We start from the raw sequence: 22038 nt of genomic DNA on the forward strand, positions 1-22038 counted from the left end.
CCTCTACCAAGACTGTTCAAATTATCCCCTAGGGTCAAATATGGCCCGCCCCGGGGGTCACTGGTTTATATAGACTTATATAGGGAAAACTTTGAAAATCATTTGTAAAAAACCACATGGCTAGGGCTTTGATATTTGGTATGTAGATCATCTAATGGTCCTCTACCAATATTGTTCAAACTATCCCCTAGGGCCAAATATGGCCCCGCCCCGGGGGTCACATGGTTTTTTATAGAGTTATATAGGGTAAACTTTGAAAATCTTCTTGTACAAAACCACATTGCCTAGGGCTTTGATATTTGGTATGTAGCATCATCTAGTGGTCCTCTACCAAGATTGTTCAAATTATCCCCCTAGGTTTAAATATGTCCCTGCCCCGGGGGTCGCAAGTTTTACATAGACTTATATAGTAAAAAAAAGTTTAAAAATCTTCTTGTCTGAAACCACAACTCTTAGACCTTTGATATTTGGTTTGTAGCATTGTCTTATGGTCCTCAACCAAAATTGTTCAAATTGTACCCCTGGGGTGAAAAGAGGCCATGCCCTGGGGGTCACAAGTTTTATATAGACTTATATAGGAAAAAGCTTTAAAAATCTTCTTGTCAGAAACCATGCGACCTAGGCTTTTGATATTTGGTATGATGCATTGTCTAGTAGTCCTCTACCAAAATTGTTCAAATTATGCCCCTGGGGTTAAAAGAGCCCTCGCCCTGGGGTCACTTAGTTATTATGTGAGTTATATAGGAAAAATACTTAAAAAATCATCTGATCCTCCTTCCAAGACTATTTAATTATAATAACCTGATGACCGCAAGTAATATGATGTCACTTGATTGTGACCTTGACCGACTGACCTACTTTCTTGTTTTTTAAGATACAGCCTTGAAATATTGAGGACTTACACAGTTTTGCACACAAATCGTAAAATTGAATTTCATTGACCATGAATGTGACCTACTGACTTTCTTAATATTTTAACATCAGTTTGACATTTGAAACATGTAGCTCATATTACTCAGGTGAGCGATCCAGGGTCATCATGACCCTCTTGTTCTTTATATCTTCTACAGATTGAAGAATAAGGCATGCAAGAAAAAGAATCAATCACTGGCAGCGGGTAAAGATGGGAATATCCGGCACTCGGGTAACTGTTTAGGCAGCAACTCTGCAGGAGCCTCGTTACTGCCCAAACATGCAGTTACCCTCATGCCGGATATTCCCATCTTTACCCACAACCAGTGAAAGATTCTTATAGTCTAAAATTGAGTTCTGGGACAATTAATATTTTGCAATGTAAACTTTGGACAGAAAGGAAGGTGTTCATAAAAACATGGTTCTTCTTACTTAAATGCTCTTACCTTCAGATTTTATCTAAAAATGATCTTTCTTTAAAATGATCGCAGTATGGTCATATTTTGAACATTTAAGAAAATGAATTTTTGTTTAAAGTGCCAAAGCAAGAAGAAAAAGATGCCTGCATCGGGAATTGAACCTGGGCTGCAGTGGCAATAAAAATTTTCCAGCTGTCTTTACCAATACCGGCACTAGGGAATACGTGTTTAACACATTAAATATAGATATTTATATAATTATGTCTCCCACCACACAGTGGTGTGGGAGACATATTGATTTACTCCAATCTGTCTGTCTGTCTGTCTGTCACAAAGCTTGTCCGCACTCTAAATCGAACATTTCTCATTCGATCTTCACCAAACCTCAACAAAATGTGTCTGCCAATAAGTGCTCGGCCAGGTTCAATAACTAGCCAAATCAGCCTAGGCACTTCGGAATTATGGCCCTTGATTTACCAAAAACATTCAGATTTCTTGCGCAGTTTTACCCCTAAACTGGCACCTATACTACCAGTCCTTTTGGTGTCAAGAAAGCGCATGCAGATGTGGATTAAGTAAACAGTATATACGTAAAGACTGACTTAGTATTTAGATGATTAGGCAGTTGTGGGAGACATGCGCTTTTCTCAAAAGCATCTCTAGTTAAGGCAGTGTAACCTTGAGTAAAGCATAATTACGAACGCTTTTGGATTAATTTTCATTGTGAAAATTAATAAAAACAATGAATTCTCTTGTGCTTCCATAACATTTAGTCTGTCAGTAATTAAGTTTCAAAGCTTTCTTAAGAAATATAGCATTAATTTCCAGATGCCTAAATTTGTTTCCTTTTTAGCTCACCTGAGCAATGCTCAGGTGAGTTTTTCTGATCGCTCGATGTCCGGCGTCCGGCGTCCGTCGTCTGTCGTCTGTCGTCTGTCAACATTTAGCTTGTGTATGCGATAGAGGCTGTATTTTTCAATTAATCTTCATGAATATTGGTCAGAATGATAACCTTGATGAAATCTAGGCCGAGTTCGAAAATGGGTCATCTCGGGTCAAAAACTAGGTCACTAGGTCAAATCAAAGAAAAACCTTGTGTATGCGATAGAGGCTGTATTTTTCATTTAATCTTCATGAATATTGGTCAGAATGATAACTTTGATGAAATCTAGGCCGAGTTCGAAAATGGGTCATCTCGGGTCAAAAACTAGGTCACTAGGTCAAATCAAAGAAAAACCTTGTGTATGCGATAGAGGTGGTATTTTTCAATTAATCTTCATGAATATTGATCAGAATGATAACCTTTATGAAATCTAAGCCGAGTTCGAAAATGGGTCATCTGGGGTCAAAAACTAGGTCACTAGGTCAAATCAAAGAAAAACCTTGTGTATGCAATAGAGGCTGTATTTTTCAATTCTTCTTCATGAATATTGGTCAGAATGATAACCTTGATAAAATCTAGGCCGAGTTGGAAAATGGGTCATCTCGGGTCAAAAACTAGGTCACTAGGTCAAATCAAAGAAAAACCTTGTGTATGCGATAGAGGCTGTATTTTTCAATTGATCTTCATGAATTTTGGTCAGAATGATTGCCTTGATGAAATCTAGGCCGACTTCGAAAATGGGTCATCTCGGGTCAAAAACTAGGTCACTAGGTCAAATCAAAGAAAAACCTTGTGTATGCGATAGAGGCTGTATTTTTCAATTGATCTTCATGAATTTTGGTCAGAATGATAACCTTGATGAAATCTAGGCCGAGTTCGAAAATGGGTCATCTGGGGTCAAAAACTAGGTCACTAGGTCATATCACGTAAAAACCTTGTGTATGCGATAGAGGCTGTATTTTTCAATTGATCTTCATGAATTTTGGTCAGAATGATTGCCTTGATGAAATTTAGACCAAGTTCGAAAATGGGTCATCTGGGGTCAAAAACTAGGTGTATAGACAAATCAAGAAAAACCTTGTGTATGCAATAGAGGCTGTATTTTTCAACTGATCTTCATAAAATTAGCCAGAATGATTACCTTGATAAAATCTAGGCTGATTTCGAAAATGGGTCATCTGGGGTCAAAAACTAGGTCACTAGGTCAATATGAAGAAAAACAATTGTGTATGCAATAGAGGATGTATTTTTCAATTGATCTTCATGAAATTTGGTCAGAGTGATTGCCTTGATGAAAACTAGGTCGGTTTTGAATAGGGTTATCTGAGGTAAAAAAACTAGGTCACTAGGTCAAATTATAGAAAAATCTTGTGTATGCGATAGAGACTGTTTTTTTTCAGTTGTATTTATGAAATTTTGGTCAGGGTTGATTGCCTTAATGAAATCTAGGTCGATTTGAATATGGGTCATCTGAGGTCAAAAACTAGGTCACTTGGTCAAATCAAAGAAAAAACTTCTGTATGTGATAGAGGCTGTATTTTCAGTTGATCTTCCATGAATTTTGGGTCAGAATGATTGCCTTGATAAAATCTAGTCATGTTTGAACATGGGTCATCTAGGGTCAAAAACTAGGTCATATCTAAGAAAATGCTTGTTTATCGCAAGAGACCAATTTTTTGGTCCAATCTTAATGAAAATTGGTCAGAATATTTGTTTCCATGAAATCACTAGGTCAAACATGTTTTACACTGTTATGGAGTGTTTCTTAGGTGAGCGACCTAGGGCCATCTTGGCCCTCTTGTTTTTGTTGTTGTATGATCTGGAGGCCCTGGGTGCCTTTAAAGTAGAGTTATTTTAAATCCAAGGAAAAAAGTCTGTTTCAGGGAAATTCTATAATATTTTGTTGAAAGGTCAGCTTGAGGGAGGGCACAATTTGTAATGGTATTGATTATTTCTCACAAAATATTTACTTAAATTTTTCAGGCAGAAATTATGAGGAAAAAGGTTTAATGAACTGTTGTGAAACGGGTCTCTGCTGCCTTTGAAAAGGCATCTGGATGATCTGCACCCTGGCAGTCATGTATGCATTGCTTAGAGTAGGTGAAAAAATATATATGGATGTCATAAAAAAGTTTTAGTACATTATGATCCCATAATTGAGCCGTGCCATGAGAAAACCAACGTAGTGGGTTTGCGACCAGCATGGATCCAGATCATGCTGGTCGCAAACCCACTATGTTGATTTTCTCATGGCTCGGCTCAATTGTTTATAAATAGTAGTCTTATAATTGTTCAGACTTTATCAGAAAGTAATTTTGACATTTTGTGATCTACAAGAAATATTTTGTGTATTATTAAGGTAACCATGTCACTATCCCTGCACTAATTTAGAGCGAATGCAGTTACAGACTCATTCTGACAATTGGTAAATTTTATTGTTTGATTACGACTCTCTTTATAGTTACAATTTTGGCATTCTCTTGTTGTTATGGAAAGCAGTTTTCTTTGATGACAAGAAGGATGCAGAATTGTAGTGTACGGTGATTAAAATAATTGTCCGGAAATTGCCTATTGTTAATATGGGTCAGACACCTTAATCGACAAAATTTATATAATGAGTTATGCAAATCAATGAAAGCAAATACTCCTACAGTAATTAAATTTGCTGGTAGCAAATAAAAAATGAACAACTTTGTTTAATACATGAGCACAAATTATGCTGGAAGTTGTAAGATTGTAGATGTCATTGACTTAGTAATAATAATCGATGCATGTTTACAGATTTAAATAAATTCATAGTTTTGGAAATTACCAATAAGAAAATTTGCTTGTAAATATCAAAGGGCCATAACTGTGGTTACAAGGTAATCAGTGGAACCAAGTGGTAGAACAATATTTTTAAAAAAAAATTCAAATCAAATAAAATTCCTTCGGAGTGAAAAGAAAGGAGCTATTATTTGAATGGTCAATAGACTTTTCTGCAACAGTTATAAATGGCAGCAGATAAAAATGAGAAGTGAAAATTGCCTGTAGATTATGGAGATATTTTAACAATCGGAGATGATAATTCTACTTACATAGTGATAATAATGGGTCTATTATATAACATTAGTCTGTATATTACTTGTACGAACCTTCCTGCAATGAATCCTAGACTGCTAATGAATGCAAGGTAAGTACGTAACTACCTTGTACAATGTATTTTGTTATTACTTATATGGTATATAGGACAGGTGGCAAGCGGGGAATATTCTAGTAAATACATAGCTATATATGGATATCAGGTAAAAGTATTTTGCGATATTTTTGTGAAAATACAGTTTTATTCATCGGTGTATTAAAATGAAGTTACTGAGTATTCATAAAAAAATGGACAGGGTAAATTGGTCGTTGAAATTAAAAGCTTTACTGTTAAAGTTTGTTTTTGAAGAGTCCAATGAGCTATGGTTTCAAAAGGAACTGTTGCTTTTCGTTTCTTGAGTCATACTGCATTGCTTCTTGTAATGTTCCAATACTTAGAGAGTCTTTTAACTGCCTCGATAGCCAAGTGGTAGAGCGTCGGCTTCAAGTGCAGGAGGTTGTGGGTTCTATCCCAAGCCGCGTCATACCAAAGACGTGAAAAGCTCCCTTGCTTGGTGCTTTAAGAAGGGAAACTGGCTCCTCTTCTCTCATACCTTTGTAGCGATGGATTTCATCAGGAATGAGGTGTCGTGATTGATCAATACAAGTTGTATACATAGAACATGCTTCATAATCAACCTAAAATAAATTATTATATTTTTTTTTAACTACTAAAGTCTTTCCTTACACCAAATTAATGTTTAGAGAAGATATGTTGCTTTTTCAGTGAACATTGCATTTATTATTGTACAAAATTATTAAAGAAGATTAAATATTTTAATAGGATTCTGGATAAAACTTCATAATATAAGGCGCTAAATAAATCATCTGGGTCTGTCTTATTAAAAAACTGACTTTTGTTTTAACATTTGTTTGCAGTTTTGATGCAGATGCTTGATTTAAGTCTTAAACAAGTGGGATATCAGATGGTGGGCTATTCAAATCACTCTGCGTCCGTGGTCCGTCTGTCCGTCCGTCCGTCCATTAACAATTTCTCGTTATCGCATCTCCTCAGAAACTACTGGGGGGATTTTGGCCAAACTTTGTCAGAATGATGTATTGGTACCCTAGTTATGTCCTTCTGAAAATCAGACTGGTTCAACAATTTTTGAGTGAGTTATGGCCCTTTGTTTATTTTGATTTCTAATATAATTTTATATCCAGTGGCCCTCCAAGTAGTTAATTAGTTTTTGTTGTGATCGCTCAATGTCCGGATCGCTCTGTCCGGCGTCTGCCTGTCTGTCTGTCGTCTGTCAACATTTAGCTTGTGTATGCGATAGAGGCTGTATTTTTCAACTGATCTTCATGAAATTTTGTCAGAATGCTCACCTTGATGAAATCTAGGCCGAGTTCGAAAATGGTTCATCTGGGTTCAAAAACTAGGTCACTAGGTCAAATCAAAGGAAAACCTTGTGTATGCGATAGAGGCTGTATTTTTCAATTGATCTTCATGAAATATGGTCAGAATGATTGCCTTGATAAAATCTAGTCCAGTTACGAATATGGGTCATCTGGAGTAAAAAACTAGGTCACTAGGTCAAATCAAAGAAAAACCTTGTGTATGGAATAGGGGCTGCATTTTACACTGAATCTTCATGAAATTTGATCAGAATGTTTATCTTGATAAAATCTAGGTCGAATTTGAATATGGGTCATCTAGGATCAAAAACTAGGTCACCTGGTCAAATTAAAGAAAAACCTTGTGTACGCAATAGGGGCTGCATTTTACACTGGATATACATAAAATTTAGTCAGAATGATTGCCTTAATGAAATCTAGGTCAAGTTAGAATAAGGGTCATTGTGGTTAAAAACTTAGTCACTAGGTCAAATCAAAGAAAAACCTTGTGTATGCGATAGAGACTGTATTTTTCAATTGATCTTCATGAAATTTGGTCAGAATGATAGCCTTGTTAAAATCTAGGTCAAGTTCGAATATGGGTCATCTGGGATCAAAAACTAGGTCACTAGGTCAAATCAAAGAAAATACTTATTTATACTCAAGATTATTTGCTCCAACTTTAATGATAGTTGGTCAGAATATTTGTTTCTATGAAATCACTAGGTGAAACATGTTTACACAGTGTGTTATGGTGTGTTTCTCAGGTGAGCGACCTAGGGCCATCTTGGCCCTCTTGTTTATGGCCTTACCTTTAGAAGGGTCATAAAGTCTGCAGACACTATTGAGATGATTCAAGCTGTTTATTATTTTCCTATTACACCTCAGCAGTGAATGGACTATCCTAGTAAATTGATGATTAATTTGTTTAGTACTCAAATTTCTGGGTCTAATTATTAGTTATAATATAAGTAATTATATGTGCATTCTTTGTTTCCATAAAAAGAAAAAAATAATAATTGCATATAACTCATTAATGGTGTCATCTCTCTTTTTATGCTCAGGTGAGTTTTTCTGATCGCTCGATGTCCGGCGTCTGTCGTCAGTCGTCTGTCAACATTTAGCTTGTGTATGCGATAGAGGCTGTATTTTTCAATTGATCTTCATGAAATTTGGTCAGAATGATTACCTTGATGAAATCTAGGCCGAGTTTGAAAATGGGTCATCTGGGATAAAAAACTAGGTCACTAGGTCAAATCAAAGAAAAACCTTGTGTATGCGATAGAGGCTGTATTTTTTTAAATTGATCTTCATGAAAACTGGTCAGAATGATTACCGTGATGAAATCTATGCTGAGTTCGAAAATGGGTCATCTGGGTTCAAAAACTAGGTCACTAGGTCAAATCAAAGAAAAACCTTGTGTATGCGATAGAGGCTGTATTTTTCAATTGATCTTCATGAATTTTGGCCAGAATGATTGCCTTGATAAAGTCTAGGGCAGGATGGAATATGGGTCCTCTGGGTTTAAAAACTAGGTCACTAGGTCAAATCAAAGAAAAACTTTGTGTATGCAATAGAGGCTGTAGTTTTTAATTGATCTTCATGAAATTTTGTCAGAATGATTGCATTGATTAAATCTAAGTCAAGTTAGATGATGGATCATCTGGGGTCAAAAACTAGGTCATTAGGTCGTATCTAAGAAAATACTTGTTTAAACTCAAGAGACCACATTTTTAGTCCAATCTTAATGAAAATTGGCCAAAATATTTGTTTCCATGAAATCATTAGGTCAAACTTGTTTACACCATTATGGTGTGTTTCTCAGGTGAGCGACCTAGGGCCATCTTGGCCCTCTTGTTTTAGAATTATGTCCCTTTGTTGTAACTATAAATAGTTTATATTGTAAGGTCACAAAGTGACAAGGTGGGCTTTTGTGATCGCACAGCGTCTGTCGTCCGTGCGTGCATAAACTTGCTTGTGACCATTCTAGAGGCCATATTTTTCAATGGATCTTCATGAAAATTGGTCTGAATGTTCACCTTGATGATATCTAGATCAAGTTTGAAACTGGGTCATGTGCGGTCAAAAACTAGGTCAGTAGGTATAAAAATATAAAAAAACCTTGTGATCTCTCTAGAGGCCATATTTTTCATGAGATCTTAGTGAAAATTGGTGAGAATATTCACCTTGATAATATCTAGGTCAAGTTTAAAACTTGGTCACGTGCCTTCAAAAAAGTGGGTCATTAGGGCAAATAATAGAAAAACCTTGTGACCTCTCAAGAGGCCATATTTTTCAATGGATCTTCATGAAAATTGGTCAGAATTTCTATCTTGATGATATCTAGGTCTAGTTTAACACTGGGTCATATGAGCTCAAAAACTAGGTCACTACGTCAAATAATAGAAAAAACGACGTCATACTCTGGCAAAACTCATACAAAACTGGCCAGATCCCGTCATGGATTCTAGAGTTATGTCCCCTTAAAGGGCCAAAATTTGCTAATTGTTGCTAATGAACATGATAGAGACCAACATTTTGCAATCAACTTTAATTAAACTTGCACACAACTTGTATTGGCATAATATCTCGGTTCTTTTCGAAAACTGGCCAGATCCCATCATGTGTTCCAGAGTTATGTCCCCTTAAAGGTCCAAAATTTGCTATTTTGGCTTTTGCAGCCACATAGAGATTTCATTTATGGTTTGATTTGATACAACTTGCAAAATATCTTCAACAACAATAAATCTTGGATTCCATGATGAATCTCATATTCAGTCATAATTATGTTCTATGGTTAAGGTATTGGAACCCTAATAGTAATGTTTAAAAAAAATGGCATTTGTTTTGGTATATTCTTACAGTTGACCATGTTTCCCACTGTGTTGCAAATTTTAAACAACTTTTATCGTGCTGTTTTTTGTACATTTTATATAATGGTATTTCCTCAAGCTCAAGTAGAGACAAATTTCAATGTGATGGCCACTTCCTATTTTTGAAAACGTTTGCAGAGAATTCATTACAGCATTAATTTTGATAAAATAAACATCAAACTGTTGTTAAACAATTAAAGAACACAAAATAGAACTGTAAATATCATTTTACCTTGGATGCCTCAAGTAAACAGATTTAATGAGATAGAATTCTACCTCCAACATTGAAAAATTAAGGTCGAATCCTGTGGGTCTTTTTGAATTTTGCTCACTTCATTCAGAAATAACCATGGGGCAGAAGTAAAACCTACCTGCATTTCTTCCACAATATGTAGTCTAAAGAATGAAGGCAAAATTATAGAGAACTTTTACCGCATTAACTCAGTATTACTCTACCCCTCCTGATTTAGAGGTAAATTCACTTTGAACAGCAAGAAATCGCTTATAAAATGAAAATTTTCCACTTTTGTACAATACATCCATAATAAGTCTTGAAAGAAGTAAAACTTACTAGAAAAAAGGAAAATATGGAGAGAAAAATTTTTGCTCCAAGTGGGGCTTGAACCTACGCCCCCCTGAAAATTGCAGTCAAAGTAGGTTTATGGTCATTCTCGCATACCAGAGGTCTACCGTGGTTCCCCGGATGAACCTCTGGCACATTTCGCCGATATTTTTGGTTTGGTTACATTACAGGTAAAACGTTTCAGCCAATCAGCGTCGTTTCGCGACAAATCGTAGCGAACCAATCAAAATCGTCCGTGAAAAGCGAAAATTACGGGAATAAATCTTTATTTATCGCAATCATGGAATACAGCCTTTATCCATCGTAAGCAAATATCTTGTTTACATATTTTTTGAAGTTTCAATTAGGAGTTCCAAATAATGGCGAACAATGATTGGCTGAAACCACTCCCGACAGTAATTACGAGTGCGCATGCTCACCAAGTAAACGATGGAAATAATCAGAGGTTCGCTCGGATTTTGACGAACCTCTGATGGATGAGAATGTTTATGGTAGGAATTAAATACTCTTCAAAAAGGAGGTACACTATTACGGGTCCAATACCTTAATCTATATCTGATTACCTCCCCTGATTTTAATCAAAATGGATTTATATCAGTAAGTACTTATAGGGACTCATTTGAAATTTCATTACTGTCATTAGTTGGACTGAGACAATCAGGGTAGATAACTATGGACTGATTTTATGTCAAATTACCTCCCTTCGTTTCAAATTAAAATGGGTATATCTCCGTAACTAATGAAGATACTGATCTGAAATTTCATTTATGCCATCACATGGACTTGGACAATCAGTTTAGATACATATTGACTGAATTTATGACAAATTACCTCCCTTTATTTTTATGTAGATGAATATACTTTAGCAGCTTCTAATGAGATTGGTTTTAAATGTTATTTATGTCTTCCAGGGTAAGGAATAGTCATGCTAGTACAAAAATCCAGCATTTGAGCCTAGGACCCACAAACTTGGTATGGAAATTGGCCCTGACTAGTACGTGACCCATAGGTCAAAAGGGACTGTTACAAAAAATATTTATCCTGATGATATTTAATGTGTATGCGTATGTGATCTATGTCAAAACTTGATCCTATCATTAAGAGCAATGGTGCTCAGGTGAGCAATATAGGGCCATCATGGCCCTCTTGTTTAATTTCTTTTTTAAAATTTAATACTTTGTCACAAGCAAAATCTAATTAGGTCAAAGCTGGCCTGAGGTGAGTGACTTAGGCCCACTTGGGCCTCTTGTATAAAATACTCATACAATTTTGAAGCAATAGTAAGTGTAAACGTGTAACAAGAAGTTATCATTGCATTATATCTTAACCAAATGAGTTTTGCTATTGTTTGTTTAAATTCTAGATTTGAGTAATTTAAGTCTATAATTTCTATCAAATAATTTGATGGGAAATTTAATCCTCCACTCTTCTTGAAATAAAAGTAAATATATATACATCTCCAGTTGATACAGGAGGTTATTTTTTTCCCCTGCAGTCTTTTTAATTTCCATACATTTACTGTATTAAGGTTTCTGTCTGTCTATATTATTCGAACGCAGTTATCAAGAGCATTTTTTCTCATTTTGTTTACAAATGCAATGACACTGCAACTTATGTTCATATTACCAAGTAATAAGATCCAAGCAACTAAAAAGGCAAAAAGACTTCTCTTACGTCATTCATTTTGCTATTAACATTTAGAAGGAGTTTCATGGGACCAATATTGTAGATAGTTTTTGCATTTAGTAGTGTTTAGATTATGATGCAAATGTATCTGATAACATATACTGTCATTTTTAATACAGTAAACTTTTTTGACCGTTAAACTTGATTCAGTATTATATCTGGTAAATCTTTTGAAGATTACTAAAATTTCTTTCCTGACGTTTCTGAATCATGAAAGGATCATGAAAGGATATCAAAGTAATTCTTAACCTATCATCCACTTTTTGTAATAGTGGAAAAACTTCTGTTGATATAAATCTATATTTGAGCACGGCAAACATTTACAGTGAAATAAAAGTGCGCGTCTACAATAGAAATTATTATATGAATGACAGTTGTGAAATATTTACTAAGCTGTAGGACTATGAGTACCAAAAGCCGCATTAGGCAAGTACATTTATTTTGACCATATCTCAGAGTTTCAGATATGCATATGCAACAGAAATGTTTTGTCAATCACTGAACTAGCTTAATAAATTACATTAAAAAGTGGAACATCTTAATTGAACGACCTGATATTTCTTCAGACATGTCCGAAATAGATGTGTTAAATCATACAACATAAGCCAGAAGAAAGTATCACTATTATATAGCTTAAATTACATACAAAATATTAAGTATTTTTATGCCCCCCTTTGAAAAAGGAGGGGTATATTGTTCTGCAGATGTCGGTCGGTCGGTCGGAATGTAGACCAATCAGTTTCCGGATGATAACTCAAGAAAACTTGGGCCTAGGATCATGAAAGTTGATAGGGAGGTTGATCATCACCAGCAGATGACCCCTATTGATTTTGAGGTCTGTATGTCAAAGGTCAAGGTCACAGTGACCCTGAATAGTAAAACGGTTTCCGGATGATAACTCAAGAATGCTTGGGCCTAGGATCATGAAAATTGATAGGGAGGTTGGTCATCACCAGCAGATGACCCCTATTGATTTTGAGGTCTGTATGTCAAAGGTCAAGGTCACAGTGACCCTGAACAGTAAAACGGTTTCCGGATGATAACTCAAGAATGCTTGGGCCTAGGATCATGAAAATTGATAGGGAGGTTGGTTATCACCAGCAGATGACCCCTATTGATTTTGAGGTCTGTATGTCAAACGTCAAGGTCACAGTGACCCTGAACAGTAAAACGGTTTCCGGATGATAACTCAAGAACGCTTGGGCTTAGGGTCATGAAAGTTGATAGGGAGTTTGGTAATGACCAGCAGATGACCCCTATTGATTTTGAGGTCAGTATATTAAAGGTCAAGGTCACAGTGACCCTGAACAGTAAAACAGTTTCCGGATGATAACTCAAGAACGCTTAGGCCTAGGGTCATGAAAGTTGATAGGGAGGTTGGTTATGACCAGCAGATGACCCCTATTGATTTTGAGGTCAGTATATTAAAGGTCAAGGTCACAGTGACCCTGAACAGTAAAACTGTTTCTGGATGATAACTCAAGAACGCTTAGGCCTAGGGTCATGAAAGTTGATAGGGAGGTTGTTAATGACCAGCAGATGACCCCTATTGATTTTGAGATCAGTATGTTAAAGGTCAAGGTCACAGTGCCCCTGAACAGTAAAACGGTTTCCGGATGATAACTCAAGAACACTTGGGCCTACGATCATGAAAGTTGATAGGGAGGTTGGTTATGACCAGCAGATGACCCCTATTGATTTTGAGGTCAGTATATTAAAGGTCAAGGTCACAGTGACCCTGAACAGTAAAACGGTTTCCGGATGATAACTCAAGAACGCTTAGGCCTAGGGTCACGAAAATTGATAGGGAGATTGGTAATGACCAGCAGATGACCCCTATTGATTTTGAGGTCTGTATGTGAAAGGTCAAGGTCACAGTGACCAGGAACAGTAAAATGGTTTCCAGGCAATAACTCAAGAACGCTTGGGCCTAGGGTCAGGAAAATTGATAGTTAGGTTGGCCATGACCAGCAGATGACCCCTATTGATTTTGAGATCATTAGGTCGAAGGTCAAGGTTACATTGGCCAGGAACAGTTAAATGGTTTCTGATCTTCTTGTCCAAAACCATAGGGCCTAGGGCTTTGATATTTGGTATGTAGCACAATCTAGTGGTCCTCTACCAAGATTGTTCAGATTATTTCCCTGGGGTCAAAAAAGGCCCCACCCCTAGGGTCACATGGTTTATATAGACTTATATAGGAAAAAACTTTGAAAAACCTCTTGTCCAAAACCACAGGGCCTAGGGCTTTGATATTTTGTATATGACATCATCTAGTGGTCCTCTACTAAGATTATTCAAATGATTCTTCTAGGGTCAAATATGGCTAGGTCGTGGGGGTCACATGGTTTACATATACTTATATAGGGAAAAACTTTGAAAATCTTCTTGTCCAAACCACAAAGACTATGGCTTTGGTAATTTGTAATGTAGCATCATTTAGTGGTTCTCTACCAAGTTTGTTCAAGTTATCCCTCTCGGGTCAAATATGGCCCCGCCCCAGATGTCATATGGTTCATATAGACTTATACAGGGAAAAACTTAGAATCTTCATGTCCATAACTTACATCATTCAAATTTGGACCACATGTATAGTTTTGAGTGGCAAGATTAACCTTGACCTGAGTTGACCTTGATCTTGACATAGTGACCTACTTTCACATTTCTGTACCTTCAGCCTTCAAATTTGGATCACATGCATAGGTTTGTGTACTGAAAAAAACTTTGACCTTGTTATTGACCTAGTGACCTACTTTCACATTTTTGAAGGTACAGGCTTCAAATTTGGACCACATGCATAGTTTTTTGTTCCAAAATAGAATTTGACCTTGATTTTGACCTAGTGACCTACTTTCACATTTCTCAAGCTACAGCCTTCAAATTTGAACCACAAGCATAGTTTTGTGTACTGAAATGAACTTTGATCTTGAGATTGACCTAGTGACCTACTTTCACATTTCTGAAGGTACAGGCTTCAAATTTGGACCACTTGCATAGTTTTGTGTTCCGAAATGGAATTTGTGTTTACAGTGAGCATATAATTTCTGTTCCTTGTGCAATTACTGAATGCATCAAGGGGGGCATTTCGTGTTCGACGAGCTCTTGTTATAATACACATTGGGATTTAAAAAAAATATGTTTTGATGAACATGGGAAGGTTTATACCATCAATTCAAAAAGTGACTTGTATGTTTGACGTCATTTGAAGATCTTTGCAAATGTTCGTTAATACATGTATCTCTATGTTCTTTTTACTAAATAAAAGGCCATTGATCAATACTAGATTATAAATGAAAGATTAATCAGAAAGTAAAACAAAACTTAATTTCTTCAATTTTCTATCTATTTACGATATAGATAAGGTACCTATATTTTTATGCTCCCCGAAGGGCGAGCATATAGTTGCCGTTTTGTCTGTCCTTCCGTCCGTCCATCACACTTTTGTCTGGAGTATAACTTGAAAAGTATAATGGCATTTGATTGAAACTTCACAAAATCATAGAGGCCATTGAGACAAAGTGCAGTGTCAAAGAATCATAACTCTACCTTACCTAGTTTTTAGCTCACCTGTCACATAGTGACAAGGTGAGCTTTTGTGATCACCCTTCGTCCGTCGTCAGTCCGTCCGTGCGTGCGTCCGTGCGTCAACAATTTCTTGTCTGCACGATAGTGATTTCATTTATGATTTTATTTTAACCAAACTTGCACACAACTTGTATCACCATAAGATCTCGGTTCCCTTTCTTGAACTGGCCAGATCCCATTACAGGTACTAGTCTGCCAATATCTGAGGAAAATGTGACTTCTGATGGCATTTTTTGTTAATGCTCGGATATTATTATAAAAATGTTCCTTAGGATCAAACATGACATTTAAAAGGGGCTGTCGCCTTATAGGGTTCCTCATTACAGTATAATGGGGTCAAAGGTCAAATGAGTGCATTTACAAATAAATTATACCGCTGTTCACTCGTTTTATTGTCATATAAACATCTTAATTAGTTTAAATATTGTTTTTCAACGCCCTTTTGTATTTTGTAAATAAAACTGATGATAATATTAGAAATATGATATATATATATATTATATAGAATAATGTATATGTCTAGGAAAAGTGGCATACGATGGCAACGTGTGTTATACTTGATATGTTTGTCAATCTATATATGAGGATCAACTGCAAAATATATTTTTGGTACTGTCGTATCCAAGGGTTATTTTAATGTAATTTCAAGGTCACAGACATGTCAAGGTCAAAATGAACTTTTGAAAATGACTTCTAAGGTACTAAAGGAAGCAAAATAGTGCATTTATTAATAATAAACACAACAACTTTTCTAACTCCACACCTGATTTTTTTCTTTTATTGCCAAATTTTGACAGATTTGAATGATGTTCTGCACAACGTTTAATGAGTATTTTGTTATAATAAAACATAATAACTATCATAGCCTTAATTATATTCATTTAACCGTAAGGGTAACAATAAGGTAACCTTTAAATTAAAAGCCACATTATTAGTATCACTGCAAAAATTCAAAGTATCATATTCTGAATGTTCAACTATGTTTAGTTGAAATGGCACATCCGTCAATATTTTCAATATGAACATATTTATTTTATATCCGGTTTGTGATGTCATAAATGACACCAGTTTATGACAAAATTGTTTAATACTGCAGATGGTAGTACTTGCCATGTAGAGACCAGCACCAAGTTGTATCCATTCTGTGACGTTTTATTTTTAGGTTACCTTATATGAACTGTCATGACCCAACCAATGTACGCACAGTTGATATCGCTGTTATGTTATTTAACTGAACTGGAACTGGTTATTATTTTCATTCAAATCTGTCAAAATTTGGCAGAGATAAAAACAAAAGTCAGGAAGCAATCAAATTTAAATTTAAGCTTTGAACTGACTATCAAAAGATTATTTACATAGTGTACACCTTTTGAAAAATGTGTGCCACTGGGGAAAATATGGCTGATTTTCAGGAGGCAGACTACAACGAAAATGAATTACATATAAATTTATATAAAAATTCTCACATAAACAGTTAAAATCACTTTACTGTCATGTATACAACCAAGTATTTTAGCTCAATTAGGAGAGCGCAGATCTAAGGATCGCGGGGTCGTGAGTTTGATCCCCAGAAGAGGTGTAGGTTCTCCATGAAGATTTGATAAAAGACATTGTCAGGAGTAATTTCGCCCTCCACTTCTGAATCATATGGAAAAAGTTGACAGTTACACACGGGGAAAGGCTAATACTTAAAGGCTTATATTCAGAAACACTGATTAGGTTAATTGACCGCCACTACATGACTGAAATACTGTTGAAAGTAACATTTACATATATGAAATGCTTCTCCAGCTCCCAAAGTAATAATTTCAATACTGGTGATAATTCATTATATGATATATATTTATGTTAATTTGTCCACGCGGTGATTGTTAAAAAGGACCATTTTATGTATCTGTAATTTAATTATTTATTTCTGAAAATTCAGCAGTTGTTTTCTTTTTCGAATATATTTATATTTTTTGGCTTTGCTTACACACTCCCACTTCCTGTTCAAAACAAAAGTTGAAAACGAATCAGATCATAACAGTTTACACATCTGATACTTGGTTTCAGACAGGATGTCCTTGATTACATTGTGAAAAGAAAGCTTGTATCTTGGAACTGAAACATTAGTCATTCATATGTTTTACAAATTAAAATGTAAAAATAACTTTCTTCATGGTGAGAAGACTGAGCATAAAGAAGAGATTTGTAATTCAAAACGATAGATTTATAATAAACAAATACTGTCGAATGAATATGTCAGGCTAAGACGTCTATAGCTTGTGCTCACATTTGTTTTATTTTATAACATCAGATTCCTTTGTGATACATTTGTACGTTTGCTCTACCCGGTTCTATCACCAACCAAATATTCGGAAATCTAAAGGCATTGTAACTGGAAAACAAACATGCTTACCCCTATATTCAGTCGTAAAGATATTACTAATATCTTTCAATATAGTTTCAAATTCACTGACTATTGATAGAACCAACATAAACAAACACTGGCAGTAACAAAATTGTAGATATTGAAAACACTTGAAGAGCGGTTACCAGTCCTTATAATAGCCTAACGTTAATGTGCAAAGAATTCTTTTTTAGCTGATTCAAAAATATGAAGAGTACCATTTCAATACTAATGGACTGAAAATAAAAACAGCATAACATTTGCGGGTTATCTAATATCTATATTCAAACTTTGATATCCCTTAATTTTTGTACATAGATGGTATTTCTAAACGCACACACATTCCTGAAATTACTATAGCATTTGCGTAAACCACTGGAATAGATTTTTAATTGACAGCATATAATAGACCATTTTAAGTAATGCTTGAGAGAATTTGCACATTTCATACTATCTAACAATGTAAACAGACTTAATCAAACTGAGTTTGCTATTTTACGTCCTTGAGTTCCATGCTTCCGAAAGAATCTTTAGATCTGTCAATAGCTATTACAGTCAAACTATGTTCGCTAGTGCTCGACGAGACAAGCAAAATATGATCAAGATATCAGTAGTACAAACCAACGTGAATTACACATTATATAGACCTGACGATGAGTTCGAGCCAAGAGTAGTGAGCGAATAATCCTCATTCGAGTAAATGAAGTTTAACTGTACCAGTCTTATAATACGCGCCATAGACTTTTTCTACCTGTACTGTTCGTACAAAAAATCATAAAAGGCAATTAACTAGCCTTTTTAAAAAGTGTTAGCCTGAAAATGAAAGCATTAGAAGATCAAACATGAAAAAGATAGCTTTTATAAATGAAAAAAATATCAGAGCGTACGAAAAATTAAGCTCATTCTATAGAAATAACTTTAGTCGTTTTGAATTTTGCCAGTCTCAAATGCAATAAATCTACACAAAGTAATTTATTTACTTCTCAAATTCATAATAATCACCGAAAAATTACAAGTTTATATTAAAAGGTAGCAAAAATAGTGAAATTCTAATGTTAATAACAAAAATGCACCTATTGACCTTTGACCTTGTGCTGTGACCTTACTATGACCCTTAGAAGGCGACAGCCCCCCTGAAACTTTTCCAATTTTTATAAAGTTAACAATGAACATGGCTGTCGGGCATTAACAAAAAATGCCATCAAAGGCAATTTCTAGGCCACTTTTCTGGATATATAGGCAGACTATTGCAAAGTTATGGCCCCTGAAAGGGCCAAAATTAGCTATTTTGACCTTGTCTGCACAATAGCAGCTTTATTTATAACTTGATTTTTACCAAACTGGCACACAACTTGTATCACCATAAGATCTTGGTTCCTTTCTTGAACTGGTCAGATTCCATTATGGGTTCCAGAGTTATGGCCCCTGAAAGGGCCAGAATTAGCTATTTTGACCTTGTCTGCACAATAGCAGCTTCATTTATGATTTTATTTTAACCAAACTTGCACACAACTTGTATCACCATATGATGTTGGTTCCTTTCTTGAACTGGCCAGATTCCTTTATGGGTTCCAGAGTGATGGCCCCTGAAAGGGCCAGAATTAGCTATTTTGACCTTGTCTGCACAATAGCAGCTTCATTTATGATTTGAATTCAATCAAACTTGCACAAAACTTGTGTCACCATAAGATCTCGGTTCTTTTCTTGAACCGGCCAGATCCCATTATGAATTCCAGAGTTATGGCCCCTGAAAGGGCCGAAATTAGCTATTTCGACCTTGTCTGCACAATAGCAGCTTCATTTATGATTTGATTTTAACCAAACTTGCACAAAACTTGAATCACCACAAGATCTTGGTTCCTTTCTTGAACTTGCCAGATTCCTTCATGGGTTCCAGAGTTATGGCCCCTTAAAGGTCCAGAATTGACTATTTTGGCTTTTGCAGCCATATAGAGACTTCATTTATGGTTTTATTTGATACAAACTTCCAAAATATCTTCAACAACAATAAATCTTGGATTCCATGACAAATCAGATCTATTCGTAGGTTCCAGAGTTATTTTATATCTGATGAACTCCCCTGACTGTAATCAAAATGGATTTATATCAGTAAGTACTTACATGACTTATTTGAAATTTCATTATTGTCATTAGTTGAACTGAGCCAATGAGGGTAGATAACTATGGACTGATTTTATGTCAAATTACCTCCCTTTATTTCAAATTAAAATGGGTATATCTCCGTAACTAATGAAGATACTGATCTGAAATTTCATTTATGTCAACAGATTTATTTGGCATTATATTTGTAATTATTCCTTCTTTTGTTAACTTACAATCATTTTTTTTTGAATTACTTCCCTTTTACGTTACTATAAATAGCTTGTTTTTAGTAACTTTTTTATTAATTGCCTAGGGAAATACCGAGACCACTTTTCTGTGGTACAACATGGATGGTACCTCCAATTTTCAGGTGTATTTTGACATATCTGTACCTTGTAAGAATTTTTTTTCCTTTTTGGTTTAATTTTTTCCCTTTGTTGTTCCTGTCCTTTGGACTTAGATATTTTTTCTGTGGACCTTCTTGTCCTCAAGTGCAGTGATAACAGGTTAGCGATATAGGGCCATCATGGCCCTCTTGTTGAATTATCTCCCTTTATTATACAAAATAAGGCTTGTCTGGAGCAGTACTTGAAAAGTATTAATGGCATTTCATTGAAACTTCACAAAATGATAAGAGGCCATTGACTGGAAGTGCAGTGTCAAAGAACCATAACTCTATTTTACCTAGTTTTTGAGTTATCTCCCTTTATTCAATTTTCTTCTTTTTGTTATATCCATTTTTTGTTTGTTTCTAATACGTTATTCCTCAATTGGGACACGCACATGCATCGGGAACATCATTTGGTTTTATGGATTCCTTGATAGCCTTACTTAAGGTGTCTCGTATCTTATGAGAAGATTGAGTTTATAAAAGAAATCCCTACGAGCAAGAAAAGGTGACGTTACGACTAACTTAGGACTTAAGGGACCTTTGAGTTAGTCACCCCAGGTTCATTTGGGAGTTAAAGTAGGTTGCTGGGTCAAGTCTCATGTAAACCTAGTTAACTCTTCTGATTAGCTACATTTTCTAGCTGATTTACATACACCTATTCAGAACAATTTTCTTTTTATGCCCCCGAAGGGAGGCATATTAGTTTTCAACTGTCCATCCGTTCGTTCGTTAGTTCGTTCGTTTGTTCGTCACAACGTTAACTTTTTGCATGAAGGCACTTTACTTGCGAACCACTGCACCAAACACCTTCAAACTTCACTTGCAGATAGTACTTATTGAGTACACCACCCCTACTGACTTTGGGGTCACCAGGTCAAAGGTCAAGGTCACAGGGGCTAATGTTAACTTTTTGCATGAAGGCAGTGGTCTTTACTCGCGAATCACTGTACCCAGGACCTTCAAACTTCACATGCTGATAGTTTTTATTGAGTACACCACCCTACTGACTTTGGGGTCACCAGGTCAAAGGTCAAGGTCACAGGGGCCTACGTTAACTTTTTGCATGAAGGCACTTTACTCGCAAACCACTGTACCCAGGGCCTTCAAACTTCACATGCTGACAGTACTTATTGAGTACACCACCCCTACTGACTTGGGGTCACCGGGTCAAAGGTCAAGGTCACAGGGGCCAATGTTAACTTTTTGCATGAAGGCACTTTACTCGCAAACCACTGCACCCAGGACCTTCAAACTTCACATGCTGATAGTACTTACTGAGTACATCACCCCTACTGACTTTGGGATCAACAGGTCAAAGGTCACAGTCACAGGGGCCAACGTTAACTTTTTGCATGGAGGCATTTTATTCACGAACCACTTCACCCAGGACCTTCAAACTTCACATGCTGATAGTACTTATTGAGTACACCATACCTACTGACTTTGGGGTCACCAGGTCAAAGGTCAAGGTGCTGCGGGGACATTTGTCACCATTAGTGACAGCTCTTTTTGGTATCTTCTTTGTAATTATATGTCTCCCCCCACCCCCCATTTGGGGAACGTTCATAGGGTGATAAGGCTTATAGATGACCCCTATTGAGTTAACCTTCATAGGGTGATAGGGCTTATAGATGACCCCTTTTGTTTTTCTGGGTCACTCCATCAAAGGTCAGTGTCACAGGGGCCTGATGTTCAAAACTGTTTCTGATTAATAACTTGGCAACCACTTAACTCAGACCCTTGAAACTTGATA

The 22038-nt window shown here is 36.0% G+C and overlaps 1 protein-coding gene across 3 annotated transcripts in view; it reads left to right on the forward strand.

Moving 5' to 3' along the window:
- The window catches only part of LOC123531451 (rap guanine nucleotide exchange factor 4-like), a 162993-nt gene that overhangs the window by 50475 nt on the left and 90480 nt on the right, over window positions 1–22038 (forward strand). Inside the window, exon 1 of one of the 3 annotated variants that reach the window (XM_053517421.1) lies at window positions 5242–5386. The exons of the other annotated variants lie outside the window; for them this stretch is intronic. Within the exon in view, the coding sequence (XP_053373396.1) occupies window positions 5304–5386 (83 nt within the window). The 5' untranslated portion in view covers window positions 5242–5303. Of the gene's footprint in view, window positions 1–5241; window positions 5387–22038 lie in introns of those variants that run through there. 3 annotated transcript variants of the gene reach the window in all.

The sequence above is a fragment of the Mercenaria mercenaria genome, chromosome 11 (genome assembly GCF_021730395.1).
Source record: "Mercenaria mercenaria strain notata chromosome 11, MADL_Memer_1, whole genome shotgun sequence".
Taxonomy (NCBI): domain Eukaryota; kingdom Metazoa; phylum Mollusca; class Bivalvia; order Venerida; family Veneridae; genus Mercenaria; species Mercenaria mercenaria.